At 37.3% G+C, this 23,404-nt stretch overlaps 1 protein-coding gene across 6 annotated transcripts in view; it reads right to left on the bottom strand.

Annotated features, from left to right (window-relative positions):
• NPAS3 (neuronal PAS domain protein 3) overlaps positions 1-23,404 on the bottom strand; it is a gene marked incomplete at both ends in the record, with an annotated part of 628,566 nt that overhangs the window by 30,371 nt on the left and 574,791 nt on the right. For all 6 annotated transcript variants that reach the window (XM_080617339.1, XM_080617340.1, XM_080617341.1 and 3 more), the window contains one exon: positions 22,336-22,454. In XM_080617339.1, coding sequence (XP_080473465.1) covers positions 22,336-22,454 — 119 coding nt within the window. The remainder of the gene's footprint in view (positions 1-22,335; positions 22,455-23,404) is intronic.

The following is a 23,404-nucleotide window of genomic DNA, read 5'->3' as shown; positions in this document are numbered from 1 at the left end:
GTTTATCTCTTCCTTGTATTTTTAAAAACTTCCAAGTCATTTGCACCTAAACATCAACATGATTTGCTTTTGAGCAACTCTCCATGCAGTCACTTTTTTCCGATTCCTCATCTGAAATACACCTGAGATGTAGTATTACTGCAAGAGACAGTTCCCAACCTGCTAGACTCACCATATATTAACATCATTGAATTTCAAGTGAGTTTGCTTCCAGATTCAAATTATTTAGCTTGTTCCTAGCTTTATCATAGATCAAAACATGTTCTAAATCCCCACATGGTTTCAAATTTTAGGGGTCAGCACTCACTTGCGTTCTGATTCTGTACACTGGGAAATGTACAGCAAACCACCCATCAGTTCCAGTGCCTGCGTGCCTCTAAAGAAACTGTATTTCCATGCCTGAAATCCCTTTCTACGACAACATTAGTTAAATGCACCAAGTGGGAAATCTAATTGGTAGTAAAAAACAATTCTAGCTGTCATGACCTTGGCTACATTGTGACTACTGCCACTTTTAACACTGGTTCATTTGAACTGGGATTAGGGGTGATAGGAATTATAGGGTCGATTATCTCGGGTAGCTAAAATTAATCTCTTTATAATTCAATCCCACAGCACCAGTCTATCATATCCTAAAGCAGTATTATGACTTTAATGAAGCTAAATTGCAAGAATAAACTGTTTTATGAAGGACAATACTTGGACCCAGATGTAAATATTTAACAAAAATTTGCCAGGAATATTCTGAAAATTAAAAGTAAACGCACCTCTTCTGTGCAGTTTTCTTTATAAATGCTTTCTTCTGAAAAGCATGCGACAGTCCAAATCCATCTTTAAAATAAAATAGTTTTCTCTCTAACAATGCTATATGAATAGACTGGCACATTTAGATGTCACAGCAGGAGAAAACAGTGATACTGTGCTCTGTCCATTATAAAAATTTGGGTGAATGCTATATTCCTGATCACAGGGATCATCAGAAACTTTGTATGTCAAGAGCTGTACAGATTTCCTCAGCATTTCTGCATGTACTTCCTAAATTAAATTAGTAGCAAGACTCCTTTTTTAATCTAATGGGAGCTGCAATTGGTTAACAGTTCAGAGACTTTTGCTTACAAACTATTGGCAGATATAGCAACTTGCATGATGATTTCATGGAGAGGGAAATCTTATGGTCAAAATAAACCTTGTGACCTGATCTAGACCAGGGTTTGACATAGGCCATTCTGACCTGTGCCATTATTTGTAGTGTAACTGAGCTGTATAATAGCTGTACTTGGACTTTGGTGAACCAAAAAGCATTCTGCAACAATAAACCTTCTAACACTGTGAAATGAAAATAACACATACGCAACTGTAAAGAACTCATGCTGAAGCAAAACAAATACCATAAAAAACTTCAGTACTGTTTGATTCCTTTGTTAAAAAAATTTTAAATCAACTTAGCCTGACACTCCAATATTGGAAAAAAAAAAAAATCATTATTTGGCTTTTATTTTTATCTGATTAGAAAAGGGATTTGCAAAATATTGTAAGTACATGTAAACACAGTTTATGAGTGTGGGAGTGTTAACAAGCCACACTGCTTGGACAAATATATATTTCTTTTTCCTGCCATATGCTCTCTTTAGTCATCTGTTAGCGATAAGCACTTAGATGTGCTCTACTAATGTCTACTCATTATAAACAAGCACATCACACAGACCTTGATAAAACCTTCCCTCTGTCAATACTCAAGGAAAGGAAAGCCCAGCGATTGAAAAACACATCTGGAACCAGCTCATCATCCTTTAAAGCTAAATCTCACCTCTGGAGATGGAAATACTCTCTTTGTCAAAAGACATCTTTAAATATTACATCCACTTTTTCACATACATGTCATGTCAGAAGTAAGGACATGCATGTCCTTAGGCTATGAAAACCTGCAAGCATGAAAAATCTGTGAATTTCACCTTTCAGATGTTTCTGTGTTCTTCAAAACTTAAACTTCCATTAGAAAGAAATTTTTAAACTATTTCTTTTGTTCTCTGTGTATATCACTATGCCAATTTATTATGGGACTGACACCACAGCACTGACAGAATTGCTTCCTCCACCTTATTTCTCCTAATAAGATCTTAAATTTGAAGTCTTAAAATTATTGCTTAGACCCAAATTTTGAGAAGACAGTCACATATGAAGATATCTTACTATACAGTCAGTCTTAATACAGTTATGCATCAAATGCTACTTCAACCACTGCTAATAATTGTGGTCTTGAGCACCCATTGAAAGAATACAAGTCTGATTTCAAGGAAGGCAAACATTATTCCTAACACATACATAGTTTCAAGGTCAATAGCCTCTTTTCCATCTACAAGTACATTTCAAATCCCCTCAAATACACCTGCAAAAGACAGTCTGAAACTGGAAATGGTATTTACATTTAAACAGCATATTTGGTCTCTGGATGTGTTTTATTGTTAAAAAGTCAATACCAGTTTTTGGACACACTCAAAGCTTTTTCCATCTTTCCTCTGATAACACTGTCTCCAAATAATAAGATTCAAAAGACATTTTGCTGCTTAAAACAGTCAGAGGCAGAATTTAGGCTAATCCTAAGGGATTTTAAAAAAGTATCCTTATGAGACCTCAAACTCATTTGGTGCTTAAAGACGAGGACCACATGAGAATCACCCTGGCTTGGCAGGCTCAGTTCATAGATCTTACTCAATCCCTAAAATGACCTGAGAATCATTTATTGCATATGATGAATGTTGAGACCAGCAGCAAGCACAATAGCCACAGCCACTTTCATTCAAGTACACCACAGGGAACAGCTGTTCTTCTGTGTAAAAGTTACTATTTTGAGTACTCATGCAAAAAGCTTCTTGTTTCTCAACCTCAGGACGCACAGCCTCTTACCTCCCATGTGCCTCTCACTAGATAATAAGCTAAAGGGAAGGGAGTGAGGACAGCTTTCTAACTCTCCAAAACAATGAGGACAAAACAAGAACCTGACATTGCCCATGTTACTTCTATCATATGAAGCTCCCTGATCTGGATACGGCTAGGTTAGGGTTATCTAAAGAATAAACTACAACTTCTCTGTGGCAGTAAGGGAAGACTGTGGCACAACAACAATTCCTAAAGCTGCCATTAAAAAAAAAAAAAAAAAAGAAAAGAAAGTTTTTTCAAGAGTGTGCAACAGGCTGTTTTTCTAGAGTTATCAAATCTTAATAGGCTGGGAAATGAAGAGTAGAGCAGTGGTTGCTCAAGAATAATTAATAAAAATATATTTGCTATGAACATCTTAATATCCTTTAGATTAACATTGTTAGATCATCAATTTAAGGCTTATTTTTCATTCTGTTACACAACATCATTTCCATTTTATTATTTGGGGTAATGGATTAGCAGTTATTGTTTAGTATGGCATAGCACGATGTCCTGCACTATATATGAACACATGTATATCTTTACCACAATGATGGCTCTCACATCAGAATTCTGAGGTCCAGGGTTGCATTGGCATTCATTGCGGTAGTAAAAGTTGTATGACCAAGATTCTCCATTCAAAAGCAAATTTGTATTGCAAAATATGTTATCATGCCTTCCTTTCTTGTGTTGTGATTTTTTTATTAATTTCAATGGATTAGCAAGCTGCTTTTCTCTAAATAAAAGCTGTTTTAGAGCTGACGCTCCTGAAATCAGGCTTATAATATGAATAGTAATTCAACATGCTAGGTTTTATTTTAATACCTTTGAACCCTTTTCCTTTTTAAGATGTCTTATTAACAACTCGATCTATCAAGAGTTCATTATTTTTTCATAATCTAAAACATGCATTTGAATAGACCAACATTAAAAAAGAAATATAGAAAAAGAAGAAACTAAACAAAATCACCACACTGCAACCCAAAAAAGTAGCCATAAAAATTGTTTTTATAACGGAATACATTTTTAAGTAATTGGCACAAAGACTGTTCTAGTGCAGACTGCTGCAAGAGCGCTCTTGGCAAGAACATCATAAGCCCTAGCAAAACTTTAATATGCTCAAACAGCCAAATACAAACTGACACCAGGAACTCATGTGTGGCAACAAACAGGAAAAAATAGAGTATCTCAATTTAATACAAACCTACATACAAAGGGATCAATTTTTACAATTCGTGGTTTAGCACACAATACAGCTGTCCTCAGAGTGAATATAGAGTAGCTATACATAAGAAATTAGAATTATCAATTCTGGGGAATTTCTCAGGAGTCCTTTTGATATGTAATACAGCAAACATAATGACTAAGAAACCAGACCTCAATGCATTAAATGACATCAGGTTGAGATCTATTTAGAAAAGACAGGTTTAAGCTGGAAAAGAATCTCTTTGATATGACCTCCAGAGCAGAGCATTTGCAGAAGGATTCAAGACGAGTAGATTTATCCTTGCATATCTGTTTGCTTCACAGCTGCTTTTAAATATAAACTCTAAAATATCTAATATTGAGTTATTGTAGAATTAGGTCTATATAGAAAAAAGATTAAGAACTAAGGATTTTCTTATACTTCTAGCAAATGGTATAATGGATTTTGTATGTTGAAATTGAGGAATAAATGAAACACAGCTGATTTAAAATCTAGCTAAAGTAGCTAACTTATTTCTAAATGATATACTGTAGAATCTGACTACTGCTGACCTAAGCTAGGAGTCTGGAATACCTCAGAATTTTTACTGTAGAATCTGACTACTGCTGACCTAAGCTAGGAGTCTGGAATACCTCAGAATCAACTCAGAATCTGCATCCCGTATTTATGGCCAATACTTAACCCTGAAACTCAAAAGATAGCTTCACTGTAACAGATTTTCTGTTACAGATTTTACTGCAAATCCCTTGGTGTTCAAATGTGTTGCATTTTTTCTTTTTTCCTCACAAATGTTTGAAGTCCCCTGTAAAAATAATGCCTTGAGGATATTTTTTCCTTAATACTACCTAAAGAAAGTTGAAAGCATTTAGCTATTGAAGTGTGCAGGGTTCTAATAAAGGAATTGTCATCCCTGCCCACGAGCAAACTCTCTCAGAGCTCACGATTCCAGAATTCTGGTGTTCCTGCCAACAGTAAAAACTAAAAGCTGAAGGATTTTTGTTCATCAGTTCCAATGTGGTTTATTCACAGTATTGGGGGGTGGGGTGGAAACTGGCTACATCATTCTGCAATAGAAAGGGTGGAAAATTTTTATAAAACCAGCCTGGATCCTCCATGTCAGGGCAATCAAATCTTGTCGCACTAAAGACAACCAATAACGAGCATTCTTCAGATGTAGTGTTTTTATTTCTATCTTTGGAGGGAGATATAAAGGGGTTTTGTTTGTTTGCTTGTCTGTTTTTTCTTTCCCTACTGTTTTACAAATCATGGCAGTCAGGTGAAGTTCCCGACGACTGGAAAAAGGGAAATGTAACCCCCATTTTCAAGAAGGGGTAAATGGATGACCCGGGCAATTACAGACCAGTCAGTCTCACCTCTGTGCCTGGCAAAATCTTGGAGCAGATTCTCTTGGAAGGCATGCTAAGACACATGAAAAACAACAAGGTGCTTGGTGACAGCCAGCATGGCTTCACTGAGGGGAAATCCTGCCTGACCAATTTGGTGGCCTTCTATGATGGGGCTATGGAACTGATGGACAGGGGCAGAGCAGTTGACGTCATCTACCCGGACTTGTGCAAAGCGTTCAACACTGTCCCACATGACATCCTCGTCTCTAAATTGGAGAGGCATCAATTTGATGGATGGACCACTCGGTGGATAAAGAACTGGCTGGATGGCCGCACGCAAAGAGTTGTGGTCAATGGCTCGATGTCCGGCTGGAGACCGGTAATGAGTGATGTCCCTCAGGGATCGGTGTTGGGACCGATCTTGTTCAACATCTTTGTCAGTGACAGGGACACTGGGATTGAGTGCGCCCTCAGCAAGTTTGTCAATGACACCAAGCTGTGTGGTTCGGTTGATACGCCAGAGGGAAGGGATGCCATCCAGAGGGACCTCTACACTCTTGTAAGGTGGGCTGATGCCAACCTTATGAAGTTTAACCATGCCAACTGCAGGTCCTACATCTGGGTCAGAGCAATCCCAGGCACGGCTACAGGTTGGGCAGAGATTCAGAGCAGCCCTGTGGAAAAGGATTTGGGGGTGTTGGTCAATGAAAAAATGAACATGAGCCGGCTTCACTGTGCGCTCGCAGCCCAGAAAGCCAACCGTATCCTGGGCTGCATCAAAAGGAGCGTGACCAGCAGGTCAAAGGAGGTGATCCTGCCCCTCTACTCTGCTCTTGTGAGACCTCACTTGGAGTACTGTGTGCGGTTCTGGTGTCCTCAACATCAAAAGGACATGGAACTGTTGGAACAAGTCTAGAGGAGGGCCACGAGAATGATCAGGGGATTGGAGCACCTCACATATGAAGATAGGCTGAGAAAGTTGGGGCTGTTCAGCCTGGAGAAGAGAAGGCTGCGTGGAGACCTCATAGCAACCTTCCAGTATCTGAAGAGGGGCTATAGGGATGCTGGGGAGGGACTATTCATTAGGGACTGCAGTGACAGGACAAGGGGTAATGGGTTCAAACTTAAACAGGGGAAGTTTAGATTGGATATAAGGAAGAAATTCTTTACTGAGAGGGTGGTGAGGGACTGGAATGGGTTGCCCAGGGAGATTGTGAATGCTCCATTCCTGGCGGTGTTCAAGGCCAGGCTGGACAGAGCCTTGGGTGACATGGTTTAGTGTGGGGTGTCCCTGCCCATGGCAGGGGGGTTTGAACTAGATAATCTTAAGGTCCTTTCCAACCCTAACTATTCTACAATTCTATGATTCTAAGCGTTCTAGGTTATGAGCTCCCTCATGCTAAGATGCAAGAAGGTGTTACCTACTGCTTACTAAGCACTGCAAATTAACACACATGAAAGTAACATGTCCATTAGGAGATGTCCTTCCTGAAACAAATCTCTGCATAACTTCCAGCAAAAATGAGTATACAGTCTTATTTTGCACAACTCTGTGAAATACAATGAAATAATACTGGTACATTGAGACATGCAAACTGTGTGCTCAGTGACAGTGAAAGCAATAGGTCATAAATGTTTGGATCTAGCTCCTTTCCATGGCCATGTGATCTGTAAGACTCCAGTGCCATTCTAAGCTTCTGCTGAACATCTGAAGAATGTGAAAATAAAAATATATACTTTCAATCAAATAAAATTTGTCCAGAAATACTCAGTGATGGGATTTTTTTTATGTTAAATTGCCCCAGTTTTGCAAGAGACGTGAAGCAAAATCAAGTTAATTTTCTGGAGAGGAGGGGTTTTGTAGGCATTTCAAGAAATGGTACTGTCATTACTAGCTGAAGTCCACCTAAACAAGGCATGTGATTTCTCTTCGAAGAAAAACCTGTTATTCCACTTGGAGATGGATGGTCTTTGCAAAGCTCTGACCTTCTCTTTGACAGCTACAAATGGACTACTATTTATGATTTGTTTCTATAATCCACTTAATATAGCAAGCTAGGTTATAGATAGCAATTTATTTGTAAAAATCATAATAAAACAGCATTGTTTTAAATGCCAGATGTGGATAAATGGAGAGCAAGAACTGATGACAGAAGATTTGTGTTCTTGAATCTACACTGAAGAATTATGGCAGCCTCTTGCTTTATCCGCATTGGAATCAATTTAGTAATTTTTAAGTCACTGATTTTCTGTTGTTTGCTTAACAATTATTAATCGATTGTCACAGTCATTCAATTAATTAAAAAGTTGGCAAGTTTAACATGCAGAGATTAATTTTCTTTTACTAACCCACCTAGAATACAATTTTTTTTAAAAAAACAGGTCACCAAGAAATTACCTCCATATCAGTTGTATTTAAAAATGAGATACAGTAGGGGTGTTGCATGCCATCTGTCATTCCACACTGAACCTTTCCTTATATATGACTAATCTATCTAATTTTATAGAATAATAAGAAAAAATTAGGACAGCTCTGTCTTTCACTCAGTACAGTCCTAACTAAAAGTCAGTTTGAACAAGTAGGACTCATCCTCTGCAAGGCTGTCAGTCTCTCATTTAAGAGTATGATGCATCTCAGGTTGTATTGAAATAAATGGTATGCTGCCCCATCATCCAGCGGTCACAGGACCTGCACCTTCACAACCTTCAGGTTGCTCAGTTGTCAAATGTTTCTCATCTGGAATGAGAGTCATTCATTTGCCCTTCATGTCACACTCATTTATGATGGCTGAAATGTTTATTCAAAAGGGGAGTAGAGATAATGAGCAAGGTTTCTTTGCTTTTGGTTACCAGGGGCTATTCACAGGACTTCAGATTTGCTCACTGTGTTTCCTCATTGCAACACAAAACAGCAGAGAGTGAGGAGAAAAATAGCATTCCCAACTCTCATTATTTTATTATGTCTTTCACCATATTTGGTGTTTAACAGAAAGCCTGAGTTTCTGTCTTTTTTCCTCTGTGTGTCACTTAAGCTGCTATAAACTGGACAAATTGACAAAATAGACTTTTTCATAGACAAAGGCAAGGAATACGACTGGACTATGAGCTTTCTATGGCCTATATAAGGCTAGAATAGGCCCAAGCATTTTGATCTCAAAATGAGAATTTAATATCTCTCACAGACAATACAGAGGCTAAGATAAATCCGCAGAGTTAGGTACAAGAAGAAGACACACAGATTGAATTCAGCACACAATGCAGACTGTAAGACACATGAGCATGCAAGCAGTGATGCATGGAAGTACTTCAGGGCTTGTAGAAACCCAAGCCCAGACATTTATTTATTTTTGCACAGAATATAAAACACGGCCTTGAATATCTCTCCTGTAATGTTGGGAAAATTATGTAGAAGAAAACTTTAGTCTTTTCAGCCTTGAGTTAAAATCTGAAGTTAGCTCTTCATGTAACAGGTAAGGGTAGAACATGCATGTACATTCATATACGCATTAATCACATGGCCAGCCCACTGATTTAGTGGAACTCAATCCATGGTCTATTTGCAAAATGAGTCTAAATGATCTTGGCATCCACTGATAAGGTTGTGAGAAATTTATACAACATTTAGCAAATCAAGATTAGTCTGTTCTTATAGAATGCAATAGAAATTAACAACTATTGTGAAAAGCCTTAGAACAGCCTTTTTGATATGTTTTAAAACCATCCTATGGAAATCTTCAGCAAGCACATAAATTCCCTGTTAACATCTATGGGATTGTTAAACATACCTGGAGAAAAGCTATCACATCATTCTTGTTAACCTGGTAGAACCTCTCAGCTAAAGAAAGGGAAATAGGCTAGGAGCATACATAAATTTTGGACACTTTTATATATTTTCACCTGGTGAGTCATTAATACCCCCCTGCACATCGATCTAAACCCCTGCAAAATTCAGTGGTATTGCTCAGACCACGTAAATTAGCTCAGGATTTGGCTCACTATCATGTTTAAGTCACTTCTATTATAATTTCTCCTGTTTTGTCATTCATGTATGTTGAGCACCTTCCTTAAATTTCAGGTGAAATCCACAGCATACTTCATACAAACATGCACTTTGAATAACAGACTTCCTGGGTTAGCTGCTAAATTCAAAGAAAGCCAGGGCTATGGCACTGTATAGTTTGTTGGATGCATTTTCTGGCTTTGCGGGGTATTGGCTGCATGATCTGATAAAAGCTGATGCTAAATGAACTCTACAATTTGTATTCCTACAGGCACAAGTTTATTGGTTTGGGGTTTTTTTTTGTTTTGTTTTGTTTGGTTCATTTTGTTTGGTTTGTTTTTTTTCCTTGGCTTTGTCTGCAAGGTTCATTACTTACAGTTACTGCAGAATCAATTTGAAATGGCCAAAATCAGTGATGGAATTTATAGCACAATAAATGTACTGCCATACAAGTGCTGTTACACATGAAAGGGCCTTGGAATATTCTTTTCAGCAATCCTTCTACATAGCAGAGTGTTCTGTTTTTATCAATTTAACGGAATCAAAACAGGTATATTCTGAGAGGTGTAATCCTGACAGCTACACAGCAGATTTTCTCTGGGGCAGATATTTTTACAGGAAAACAATATTATTGATAAAATCTTAGTGTATCAGAACACAGAAAAGCAACTGAACACATCTTTTTCATTCTCCACATCAGGCATTTGCAGTTTTGTTTCACACACACACAAAAACCTGAACCAGAAAGAGTTTATGAAGAAAGCATTCTCTCACTCCTTGAGTTATATATTAATTAGTTACCAGTTTAGGAACCCTGAAAACTGGAGTAAAAGCACATGTTGGGCACTATGGTGTACGGAAAATGTGAAGGGCACTTGAAGCTAAAACAAAGTATAGCATCAGTAGTTGCTTCTTTGTATAGTTTATAAAGATTTACATTCCTACTTAGTATATTTTTCTTTCCAAATGTGTCTATTACAGACATCTCATATTTTACACCATTTTGAAGCCCAGAAAGTTTTAACTTTAGCATGGTGCATTGTGAAAAATACAGAAAAGACAGATGGCAGGCTGTCCTCCCCAAACCTCAATTTCGTAATATGCATGTGATTGCTAATAGGCAGGCACTGAAAAACAATTTTCCTAGATGGAGAAGAGCTGATAAATTGTCAACATAAACTTCATCTATGGTTGCTCCTGTGATCTAAAGCTCTTCTGGAAGTTTTGTACCATCAAAATCTGCATCTTACAACCATAACAAAATTTACGAATGCATATAACTATAAAGTGACTGAAAACAACCCATAATACATGTTGGTGTATTGTGAATCAGTCCCTTGCTTCCTTGGGAAAACCAATGTCCAGTGCTCCATTCCTAACCCTGTGCATGTGACTGTGGGAGAGCCAGACTGAGTTCAGTGGTGCTCTGTGAGCTAATTAAAGCAGGGCTCTGCATTCAGGTATTTAATATTAAACACAGTGCTAGTCTAGTGGTGGAGTGACCTAACCAACATAGTCTTTGTAACTATGTGAAACATCACAAGAACTAAAGCAGTTGATTAGTTAGGGAAAAAAAAAAGATACATTTCTGAGCACTTGAGCAAGGAGAAACAAATGAAAAGGCTAATAAGGTAATGATTTTCAAGAAGAGAAATGTTTATCTAATATTTCTGAGGAAAAACATGCCTGGACCTTCCAAACTATGTCACATGAAAGGGCTTATTGTGTTCACATGAAATAACATTAAGTATTCCGTTCATGCATGCTAAAATTCTTGGGGAAAATGACGAAACTATTTGTGCATAGAATGAGTCCTGTTTACATTGAAAACACAGAGTTCATTTTGGATTGAAACATTTTACTGCAATTGGTAACTACTAATTTTGATTTTTTTTATTTAAGGTTTATAACTATTAAATATTTGCATGCCTGTAAGAATTCAGATCTTATTTCTGAGAATAACTGAGAAGGAGTAACTCAACAGCAGTTGAGCTGTGACTGCCCTAAGCATATTTGCCTGGAAGAAAATAACGTGATGATCCCATCACATATTTCATTGCAAAAATTTCCTACCAACTTTCATTGTGAAAAAGACTATGAAATACTTTGATTAGGCTCTTAATATACGGAAGAGACACTACTTGCATGTATGTGACCAGTTCTATAAAGTGAAGACATGAGAAGAATATGTAATTCCTGAACTTTCTTTTAATTAGAGCATTGCTGTAAATTTTAAAGGCAGCAGACTTGCATCCTGTTGCTCTAATTGTTTGCAGCCTTTATTAGTCTTTATATGTCCCCTAAATTAAAAAAAAAAAAAAAAAGAAAAAAAACCAAAAAAACCAAAACCAAAACCAAAACAAAAAAAAAAGAACAGCAGTAGACCAAGAACAATTTAGGAAATATTGCCAAACTTAGGCATACACACTCTTTTCCAAGTATATTTGGATAAAGTCACATATGTGCATACGGTTTGATTTAGGATGGAAAAATATACAAAGACTAGAATTATAAACTGAGTATGTCTGTACAAAGGGAAGGGGAATGGGAGCTTCTAATGTGCTATCACAAACAAAAATGGAAAACATATTGTTTACAACTGATGAAACAGACCTTGGCTGTGTCCTTTTAATGGAAAGCAATTCACACAGCAATATGCACAAGAAGTTCAGAGAGAATAAAATGGCTATTCATAAAAAGTGAAATAAAACTTGTAACCCTCTTCTGGGCAATCACTTCAGATCTCAGACCTCTTTCTGTGATCTGTATGGATTCCAAGTAAAGGCTCCAATATGCAGTTCATAAGAAAATTATAATTTTTTGTAAAACAGTGTTTTCATTTGTTTGGGGTCTTTCATAAGAATTATAAGTAATGGAGAAAATTAAGACAATTGTGCTCTCCCAAGCTTATTCTCAGATAGTGACTATTTTCCTTCAAGCAGACACAAAATTTGTGGTTCTAAGAAGGGACAGCCAAAAAATATAGAGTAACAATTAAAATTTCTTATTTCATACTGGTTATAGATGCATTAAGGTATATAAGCTCCAAGGTATATAAGCCTTGCACAGCTTTCTTTAAAAGCACTGAGAGTAATAAAGACTTCTATTTTATCTTCAGTGAAATGATACTGCTGAAATATCACCTCATTTTTGATGTCAGCAATGATTTCTCTTTACCCCCATGATGTCAAATGGGAATTATTGTTATTAGAACAACGGCTTCCTAATGATGTTGTAAAACAGAGAAACTGAAACTCTTCTCACCAAACATCTATATTCTGCCTTCTCCACAGGGTAAAGCACATGGGCTAGACCAAATGCCATTCTTTAGCTGGTATCAGTGCATTAAATAGACAAATCAAGAGGCATGCTTAATCATTTAGAAACAGAAACATAATGGCTTATTTGGTTATATAATGGTGTATATGCACTTTGGACAATAGAGAAAAAAAGATTTTTATAGTATAGGAACTCTTTCTAGGAAATATGGCCTGAAACACTCATGATCAATTTTTTGTTCTAGAAGGCAAAACCACCAAATCAGTGTACAGATCAATATCCAGACATCATTGCACCAGGTGAAGTCAACAGCTACAGGTAATGAAACCTTATGTCATGGGTCTTGTTTGACTACTGGCTTCATGTATGACACACATACATCCTCTACTCTGCTCTTGTGAGACCTCACTTGGAGTATTGTGTGCAGTTCTGGTGTCCTCAACATAAAAAGGACATGGAACTGTTGGAACAAGTCTAGAGGAGGGCCACGAGGATGATCAGGGGAGTGGAGCACCTCCCGTATGAGAAAGTTGGGGCTGTTCAGCCTGGAGAAGAGAAGGCTGCGTGGAGACCTCATAGCAACCTTCCAGTATCTGAAGAGGGGCTATAGGGATGCTGGGGAGGGACTCTTCATTAGGGACTGCAGTGACAGGACAAGGGGTAACGGGTTCAAACTTAAACAGGGGAAGTTTAGATTGGATATAAGGAAGAAATTCTTTACTGAGAGGGTGGTGAGGGACTGGAATGGGTTGCCCAGGGAAGTTGTGAATGCTCCATCCCTGCCGGTGTTCAAGGCCAGGTTGGACAGAGCCTTGGGTGCCACGGTTTAGTGTGAGGTGTCCCTGCCCATGGCAGGGGGGTTTGAACTAGATAATCTTAAGGTCCTTTCCATCCCTAACTATTCTATGATTCTATGATACTGGGGATGGACACATCACTAAAATGCTCTGTGTCTTTGTTCTCCCATTCTGTCAAATGAGCAGGTACAGAGAAACCTTGCCTCATATAACTGAAAATTATACTAAAAAAAATTGGTGTTTGAGTAAATTATGCGTCTTGAAACTTGTGCAGCCACCTATTTGTGTAGAAAGTCAGTGAAGAGCAGCCGCGAAGTGTAAATAGGGCATTTGTGTGAGCAAATGGGGCATTTTGACTTGTTAATACTTTTGCTTTGGTCCAAACATAAACAGCTACACTGCATAATGATACCCTACAATTTTTACATGTGCTTATTACATGTATTGCTTCACCATTGCTTTTTTGAATTGAAAAAAAAAAAAAATTCCCTATATAAAGTTTGCTGTTTTGAAATAAGAAAGGCCAAGTTCACAAGGAGCCAAGACAGCTGCCAGCTGAAGAGCAGGATGCCACCAGCTGTGCTCCTCTCCACAAAAAGATGGCAAGAACAGCAGCCTCAGGGAGCTCTCCTGGTCTAAATCCAAGCAGCAGGAAAATGTGTTTTTCTCCTGATACATTGCTTCTTTTTCTTTCTGAGGAAAAGTATCCTGGAGTAGCTCTTCTAGAGCCAGTGAGAGCACAGTTGAGAGTAGGAGTTCACCTTTTTCTGAGTTTTCTGTGGAGGTTCTGCTAAACTTCACACTACCTATTTGATCTGAGTACTTTTTTATTTGGCATCTCATTTTGCCTACTCAGGGCAATCATCAAATCGAAGGAACTATCAGCCTGAGAAAATGAAGCACGATGTGCTGGAACACAGAGATGATTTGACAACATTTATGCACTAGGAAGAAAGGCTGGGGATGAAGTACAGTTTGCAGTCACAGTTGGCTTTGACACAAACAGCCACTCTTATCTTTGGCAAGTTACTTGATCTCTTGGTATGTCAGCCCTTTCCAGCCTCAGAGGAGTGTTGCAAAAGTACATTCATTAATATAAATGACATTATAAGCATCAGGAAAAAGCCAATAAAACATAATGATTTGTGCAAGAACCTGCACAAAAGGTAAACGAAGTTTAAAAACCATGTGTGAATTATGGGTTAAAAAATAAATGAGAAGATGCTTTTCCAAGTTCATGATGAGGTGAACTAATAATTCAGTGTTTATCTGACTGTTACACAATGCAAATAAATTAATGCAGGTATTATATTACTAAGAAGATGTGAAAAGTAGAGAGCAAGACGAAAAAAAGAACTAAGAGGATTCAGCTTAAACAGGACAAAGAAACAACCTGATCCTCATGAACTGTGGGCAGCTAACATTTCAGCATATATTGAATACAATAATTAATGAAGAAGGAAAAATTACAGGGAAGTAATTCATAATGACAATATTTAAATAGCATTTTAAAATTGTCCAGCTGTTTGTAGAAGAGATTTTCTCTACTGTTTTTTAAATTGCTAAGCACACTTTGTGATTGTAAAAATTCACTAATGAGACCCAACTTGTGTAGCTGGCATGTAAAATGTGCTGCACAACCTTAGCTATTCAAGTGAACGTGCATGGTGGCCTTTCCTTTGTGGAGTAAATGTGGAGACAGGCAATACCCACAGTGTTACGTCCCTGAGTGCAACAGTATGCTTTTCCCTGGTGTCCACGTTACTTACAAATGAATGATAAATGGAACTTCTGCTTGCCCACTAATACAGCCTGCGACAAATCACAGGGTAATCAAAGTAATGTCAGAGTGCAAGTTCCACATTTCTGGAACAACTTTATTGTAGGAGATATTTTTGTTTAGAATTTTCATGGAATTTTTCAAGAAAATATTTACTTGCAGAGGCACAGTGAAAAACACTCTCTTGCAAAAAAATGGTCTTCTTCCTCCAGTTGACCTATCACAGTTCTATAAAAGCTAAATACACATATGTGTTTGCATAAGATGTCAGGATTATATGCTTATGACTATCAGTTTGAGTTACATTTTCTATTCAACAGCTATTGAGCTCATGATACTACATCAAGACAATGCACAACCATGAGAAACACAATGAAAAACGTTTTCTTAAATGCAAAATTCGTCGAAATGCAAGTTTAAGAATCTTGCATTCAGTTTCATCCAAATTTTGAATTTCATTGGCTGTTTCATACTCAATAAGCTTTTACCAGTGGAAAGCTGATACTGCTTCTGCAAGTATCTGCTGAAGAGAGATGTACTCATCTACATTAGCTTAATATTATTTACATTTTTTTGAATGTATGAGCTTATTATCTTTTCTAAATATACTTGGGACAAAAACTTTGAACTCTTGGAAGTGGTAGAGATAATTAAAAAAGCTATTAGTGTCTGCATTTGCACATGTAATACAATGTTTACATTATGAAAAGGAGGTGGGCCAAAATATCCATTGGTAGCAGCTACAAAACAGCCAAGTGGAGCAGAGATGTTGGCAGCAGCATCTGTTTGTGCTAGAGCAAATTCTGGCTGCTGATTCTTCACATAGCACTGTGTGGTTTTCTTTGCTCCTACCTGAAACATATTACCAATCACTGACAATAATCAGTGGCAGACAACATCGGTGGATAACTCAGGAAAACACTGTGGGCTGAAGACCTCTCCCTTTCAGTTGAGCATTCACACCGGGGAGCACAATAACTTTCCCTCAGTGTGCAATAGGAGGCATTCTCTGGTTCCCACTCTGATGAGATGTCATTATTCTCATCCCATTCACTGATGTCTGTTTACTAACAAACACTGCAGTGGGTCTCAAACACTGCACTGTTAGTTTGGACATCTATATAATTAGTGGTACTTAGGAAAGCCAACAAATATTTTGTATCTGTAAGACTCAGTAAAGCTTGGTTCTAGAAAGAAAACCAGATTTGTCTTACAGCTGATCTCTGTACACTTTGAATATTTTATGAAGTATCATAGTATATCTTGATCTAATAGTTTTCTTTCACTGTTATACCCACTGACTTTAAAGAAAGGTAGCTTCAGAATTACACTGCAAAAGATCAGAATCAAAGGCAACTGCTGTTAATTCGGTGATAATATTGCATCACTTGCTCTTTAATAACATAATTCATGAAAACAGAACATCTTCCATAAAGTTATCTGTGTTTGCTCAATTTTACATTTTCTTCCTTTTCAGAATCCAGTTTGTTATTTCTGATTTACACAATTTGGAAGATACTGCAACAAAATAACAACTCTGAAGCTCTATGAACATTTAAGACAATACTGGATGAGAAACACATCCTGACACAGGTGTCAGGAATACTACAGCTGCAGTCATCATGAGGAATGATCAAAGCCCAAATCTCTCTTTTAAAGATGGCTGCTATTAAAAAGGCCTTTTATATAATACTAAATAGTTAGTTTCATTAGTGCTATTGCAATAATGAATGCCTAACATATATTCATACCTCCAAAAGGTAGAACAGTGCTATAAATCCCGTTTAAAAGACGCTTAGCCCCGAAAATGTTTTTTTGAGAAGATGGAGTTAGTAGATGCTGAACACTTTTAAAGATTGGTTAATGTATTTAGATGCTGAATGTGAACCAGGCTTTTCCAGACAGCTCTCCTAATAGAATCTCAGAGCTCTATAGCAAGGCATAAAACAAAGTCTAGTCTTCTTAATCCTGTTGCAGACCATCCTTTCTTGAATTGTACCTTTATATCTACAAGTAGATACTTCATAAGACTCAGACTGGCCCATTAGTATTTTGTTCTTTTATAAGTAATGCTGCATCTTTACCAGCTAAGAGACTTCCTTTTGACTTAAAGGTCATCGATTTACATGGGTGAATTCTCGATCAGTTCTTTCTCTCTGACAAATTACCTTTAAGTCTTCCCAGTGCTGAAAAGTCTGGGGAATGCATGTGCTGACATTTAGAAAACTCTTCACATAATGCTTCCTGATGTTGGTTTCTTATTCCTTCTTCACTCAATTAAGGAGGTGTGGCAGTAGCCATGTGATGAAATAATAAATTCTGCAGTTTTCTTTCTTCCTACAGAGGAAGGTCAGAGAAAGGATACCTTTCTGGGACAGGGTAAAATGCTTGACAGAAAAGATTTCAAGGGGGAAAAGATATTAGAAGAGAAGAATGGAATTTAGGCCAAGCTGGGAAGTGGGATATGTGAATTCCCTCAGGCTGGGGAGAGAATTATATCTGAATCTAACATAGCCTACATCTGAGAAATGTAATGGTCATAAGACTGCAACGCAAAAAACCAGCTGCCTTCTCTTTCCTCCTCCTTCCTATTCCCCTGAAATGCAAGGTGGTTTCCTGCTGTGTTCTTAACCAGGCCATGATATATTGGGTCCTTAAAGTGATTTCTGAATAGGGACACCTTGTTTCTGAATTTCAGGTGAATCTTTTACTTAGATGGGAAACAATAATTTCAAATTTGGATTGAATCAAGAGAATAGTGTTACAAGCAAAGAGCACTGGCATAATTTTGTCTGTCTAACAGAGTTTTTTGATCTCTTGCCCTCTTGAGTTAACGAATCTAAATTCTGTCAAAACCTGCACTTACTTCAAGTGCACAACTGAGATTTACAAATCTTGCCCAACTCTTCAAGTTCTAAAAAAGGAAATAATAAAAACAATTAATTTAAAACTTTGAATAAAGTCAGAAATAGTGTGAAAATGGATAACAGAACTGATGGACATAAAATTTCCATCTTCAAAATCAGCGCAATCAAACTATTATAACTTTATGGTTTAAAATGCAGAATTCGACAGGACAGTCTCAGAAAATATTTAATTTTAAACAAGTTGGTAGAAAGATACCATTGCACAAAACAAAAAGATGAAGTCATGCAGACTACAAAGACCAATTTGTGAAAACACTTCTATGGAGTTTTAGTCAGTTTGTTTAAGCTTGCTTACTTTCCACAATTCTCTTGCACGTGAAGAACACCAGAAAGAAAACCAGGTGTAAATACCTGCTTTTGACATTGCTAACAGCTGTGATTCTATAAAGCAGCAATGCAGGGCTTACACTTGCATGCAGTTCTAACACTTCTGTGCCACATTAAAAGACTTTTCCTATATAATTCCTATAACTCTAAGGCATGTTTTAGTGACACCAAGGCCTCACTTTAAGGCTGAAGTATCTAAGTAACCTAAGAAATAATTATTTTCTCTATAATACAAGCTTAAATGTCTAAGGCTGTAAGTAAGATTTTGCTCAGGGCATGATAGCTGCTATGTTTACTTCCAGTTACTGAAGAGTCTGCAGTAGACTTATTGCCTTGCGACCTCAATAACTTTGATGTTTTAATGACATGGAGATTGTTTCTTGTTGACACTGAATGGGCCAAAGCAGGTATCTAGGCAGCACAGCAGATAGAATCACTGCAACTAGGAAGAGACTGAAAGACTTTTAAGATGCTCTTAATTCTGCTGAGGGATCACCAAGAAGGTTGATTGCCAGCTTCTTGGGAAATGGAGAGGCAACAGATGTTGGTTATACCAAATTCAGAGATTGCCATAATGACAGTAAAAGTGCAACGGAATCTCCTTATATTTGTTTATTCACCTCTGTAACAGCTTATCATGAGAGGGCTACCCTGTAAAAGAGTAGAGGAGTATGCATGGATATATACTAACACATCTGATGAGATCATAGAATCATAGAATCATAGAATAGTTAGGGTTGGAAAGGACCTTAAGATCATCTAGTTCCAACCCCCCTGCCATGGGCAGGGACACCCTACACTAAACCATGCCACCCAAGGCCTCATCCAACCTGGCCTTGAACTTGAAATTTCTGGCAACTACTGATAATGCTCAATGCTTTGATGACTACTTCATCTCATTCATTATACTTTGTTCAGGAGACCAGTATAAGGCCCTAAAGATTTGAACCAAAAAAATCCTAGCACAATCGGATGTGAATGTAAACACGACAATAGCATACTACATGGCAGTAGGAAATTTATCACTGGACTTGAACTAAGTAGTTTTCAACTGAAATTAGCTTTGACAAATGCCTGAGTAAGTCAGAAAATAGAAACACTGAAGGTGGGATAACTATTAAGTAGACAGAATAGTGACCCTCGAATGGAGGAAAACAAGTGGAGAAGGAGATAAAATGCAGACAAAACCCCCCAAATTAAATACAAACCTATTTTTTATTGAGAAAAGAAAAAAGATATGATATATTTTCAGCAGAGAAAATCAGTCTCTGCATCATGTCTCTCAGACAGCAGCTGTAATGGTAATACATTCTGAGTTTTGCAGTGAATGGAATTATCTTTATTTTCCCCTTTTTGTTTGTTTTCAGTGTGTTTTATCAGCTGACTACATTTTATTTGACTATTTTTTTTTTAAGATTATAGATTTACTCACTGAAAATTGAACAGCTCTCTAGCACTGCATGTAAACTCTTTTCCTACAACCTTTAAGACTAACAATGAGAAAATCGAATTCAAAGAGGGTGTTGGAGAACAATGAAAGGGAAGGAAAGAGGGTGGATTAATCATGTAATCACTTTCGCATTTCAGACTTTTAAGGTAATATAATTAATGGTAAAAAAGGCCATTACCTTCATCTTTACGTATAATTCAGGCCTAATTAAATCAGTCCAGGAATGGACTATAAACAGGGCTCATCTCATGTCAGAACTGTCTGGAACAGGGTCTCTTTGAGGTATACATATGTGTAAGTCTACCAGTGTGATTTTTGTTCCAACATTTCTTTTGATAGAAAATTAGTCCTAAGTAGATCAACCCGAATAATTAATCAATCTCATTCTCTGACTGTTTTCAATTTTCTGTGATTTTCCTGAGGCAGGGATCACTCATTCTGAAAATTGCCTCAGCATCTTGTGGACCACCTCAATCATTTGCTATCTATCTGAAGAAAGCATTCTTCAGCAGTCCTCAAAGCAAGTAAAAAATGGAGATGTGGTTCTGAGCTCAGCAAGAGTTTGGAACAAGACACAACTACTTCACAAATATGAAAAGTATTGTCACTGCTGGAGGATTGAATCTGCAGGCAGCTGAATGCCTTTGACAGAGCTGAAACCTGACTCATGTAAGACACAGTGTCTCCAGCACACTGCTCCTGATGAACGTTTCTAAACAGATTCAGAATGGTTAACCCACTCACAATGACAAAAGAGCCTGGCCTTGAACACTCCCAAGGACTGGGCAGCCATCACTTCTCTGGGCAACCTGTTCCAGTGCCTTACCACCCTGACAGTAAATATGTCTCTGGTTCTAGACTAATATTTGATTGTCAGGAGTGCAAGAAGAGAGAATGACAAAGTCACTCACATGTCTTCCTTTTGTTCTCACGTGTATCTAGCAAAAAATGACAGAGTACAAAATCCACAGACAAGTTCTCTATTTTTTCCACAGCAAAAATATCCAGCAAAACAAATTCTCTGCCAATCTAACTTTGGCCTAACCTGGATAGACCATGCCTAATCATAAAAATTAGTACAACTTCAATGACTTGCCTATCCATTCATTCATTCCCCTTTTTCCTCCTGTGTACTTCCTGGTCTTGATATATCCTGAGACTTGTAAACTGGTCAGCATGAACAAGTAATGAGTGTATCCTTTCAGATGTTGACAATTAATCAGTACACAGATTAAAACTTGTGGTGCCTTAAGAAACCACTGGCTTCAACCTAAATTTCCATGAGCAACTACTTTAAAAATCTTGACCCAGAAACCATCCAACAGCAGGACTCCCAGTCATTTGCTTGCAAAGAAGACATTTCTACCAGCTGTTTTATTGCTCAGGTAGGCTACCTTGATGTTACAGTCACAGAGAATTTTTGGGGAAAAATGAGTTGGGAAATTCAACTTCAAAGCTTTTCTAAATCCTCCTTTGAAAACTGAAAAGAAAATACTTGTGAAAGTTTTAAAATAAATATTGACAAGCAACTTCTTTAAATACACACACATTCTCAGACTTCTTTTCTTGCACCACTCTTTTATCTTGTATAATACTTAATGGATGACATATTTCATTCCACAAGTTGACAATGTTAAAAATTTGCTGTTCCTTCTAGTTTTAGTATACTGCAAAGCCACTGATAGCTACAGGCACTATGAGCGATATATGACTGAAGAAAAATGAGATTACTGCTGATAAGGAACAAGAGACTTTCATATCTTAAAAGAGTCTGAAACCCAGCAAATATGATCCTCAGCAGCAGATGCCCCTCAGACAAACAATGAAAGAAAAATGGTGGAAAAGTACACTTTGTGGCTTCTTGTTTCCTTCAGCCAGAACGGCAGGGAAATGAAATAGCTCTAGCATACTGCCTTGCATGAAGAAATCCTACCTCTCTGGGAAAAACATACCCCAAAGATGACTAACTGCCAACAAAATGAGCAGTAGTTTTCCACTGTGGAAAAAGTGATGTTACTCTGACTCACCTTCTTTGGTAAAATACACCTTTACTCTGGAAGTGTTGCTCTTTTGAAGGCTATTATGCTGTTATCATCAGTGTTTGTTAAAATAATGATCAATTTAATGCAGGTGTAGTACCAAAAGCCAAGCCTTGGACTGGAAATATTGTATTAATGATTTTTTTAAGCAAAGGAATGAGACATATGCAAATGTGAAATAGCTCCTTTCTCTATTAATGTGTCCCTGGAACATGAACGAACATAATTTAAAGATGTCAACATTTCATGCTACAGTGCAACCCTTACCTTGTATCCTGATGATTTGATGTGCACTCCTCGCTTGGTCAGTGTAGATTTCATTCGGATGAAAAAAGAGCGCTCTAGAGTGTTGTCAGTGGTTAGTAAACTGGGGCTTGTAGATTCCACTAGGGAACACAAAAAAAAACAAACATATACACATAATTTAGATTTTATACATCCCCTCTAAGCTATTTTTCAGGTGCAATCCTTGAACTCACTAAAAATAAATGACTGATGGATGCTAAGAGTGTTGTAATCAATTTACCTCGTTTAGAAAATGTTTACTTAGCAAAAAAAAATTTGAAAAATATATGTATACTCAGTAAGTCTCATTTTCAAGTTATTTTCCCATAGAATTTTTAACAGAGATTTGCCTCATTAACTCTTTCTTGCACAGTCTTGTTCTGACTGAAGTTATTTTGCTAGGGTATGAAATTGTTTTTAAAAATGGGGAGTTCTTCAGTATTTTATGAAAGGCAAAGTCTCACTGACTTTTAGCAATTCTGTCTGCTGAATTAGACTGTAAATTCTGCAGGCTTTTTTTCCTGAGTCTTTGCTTGCAGTGATACTGTGGTGTGTCACTGCTCTTTTCAGTGCCTTGGTTTCCCCATTACTGAGGGTTAATTATTGCCAGTAAAGAACTGAGAAGCCTGAAGGCAAAAATGCTCAAGCAAATGACACATATTATTGTTATTGTCATCATCATCATCATTGTTAATTATTGGTGACTACTTAGTCACTAATGAAATACCTTTGTAGTCCAACTGAAGAGATATTTCCTGCCCGAAACTATAGCTCTCAACTGTGGTTCTTACTCCCTTAACTGCAACTTAAACTGCTAAATACTTTTAGTATAACCCATGATAAAATAGTAGGTACAACCCTAGTCAGCACTGAGATATTCTTTATACAGTCTTTATTATTGCTATCTTCAGCCCTGATAACCAACCTTTCCCCAAAATATTGTTTATGGGAAAATTTTTACAGTTTACAATAAACAAGCATTATTGGAGATGAACCAACTTGCAGTTTCAGTGAGTAGTTAACACTGAATAAAAAAGTTAATTTGAAATTA

This window comes from Psittacula echo (genome assembly GCF_963264785.1).
Source record: "Psittacula echo genome assembly, chromosome: 5".
Taxonomy (NCBI): Eukaryota; Metazoa; Chordata; class Aves; order Psittaciformes; family Psittacidae; genus Psittacula; species Psittacula echo.
This window is presented reverse-complemented; position numbering and strand designations above follow the sequence as displayed.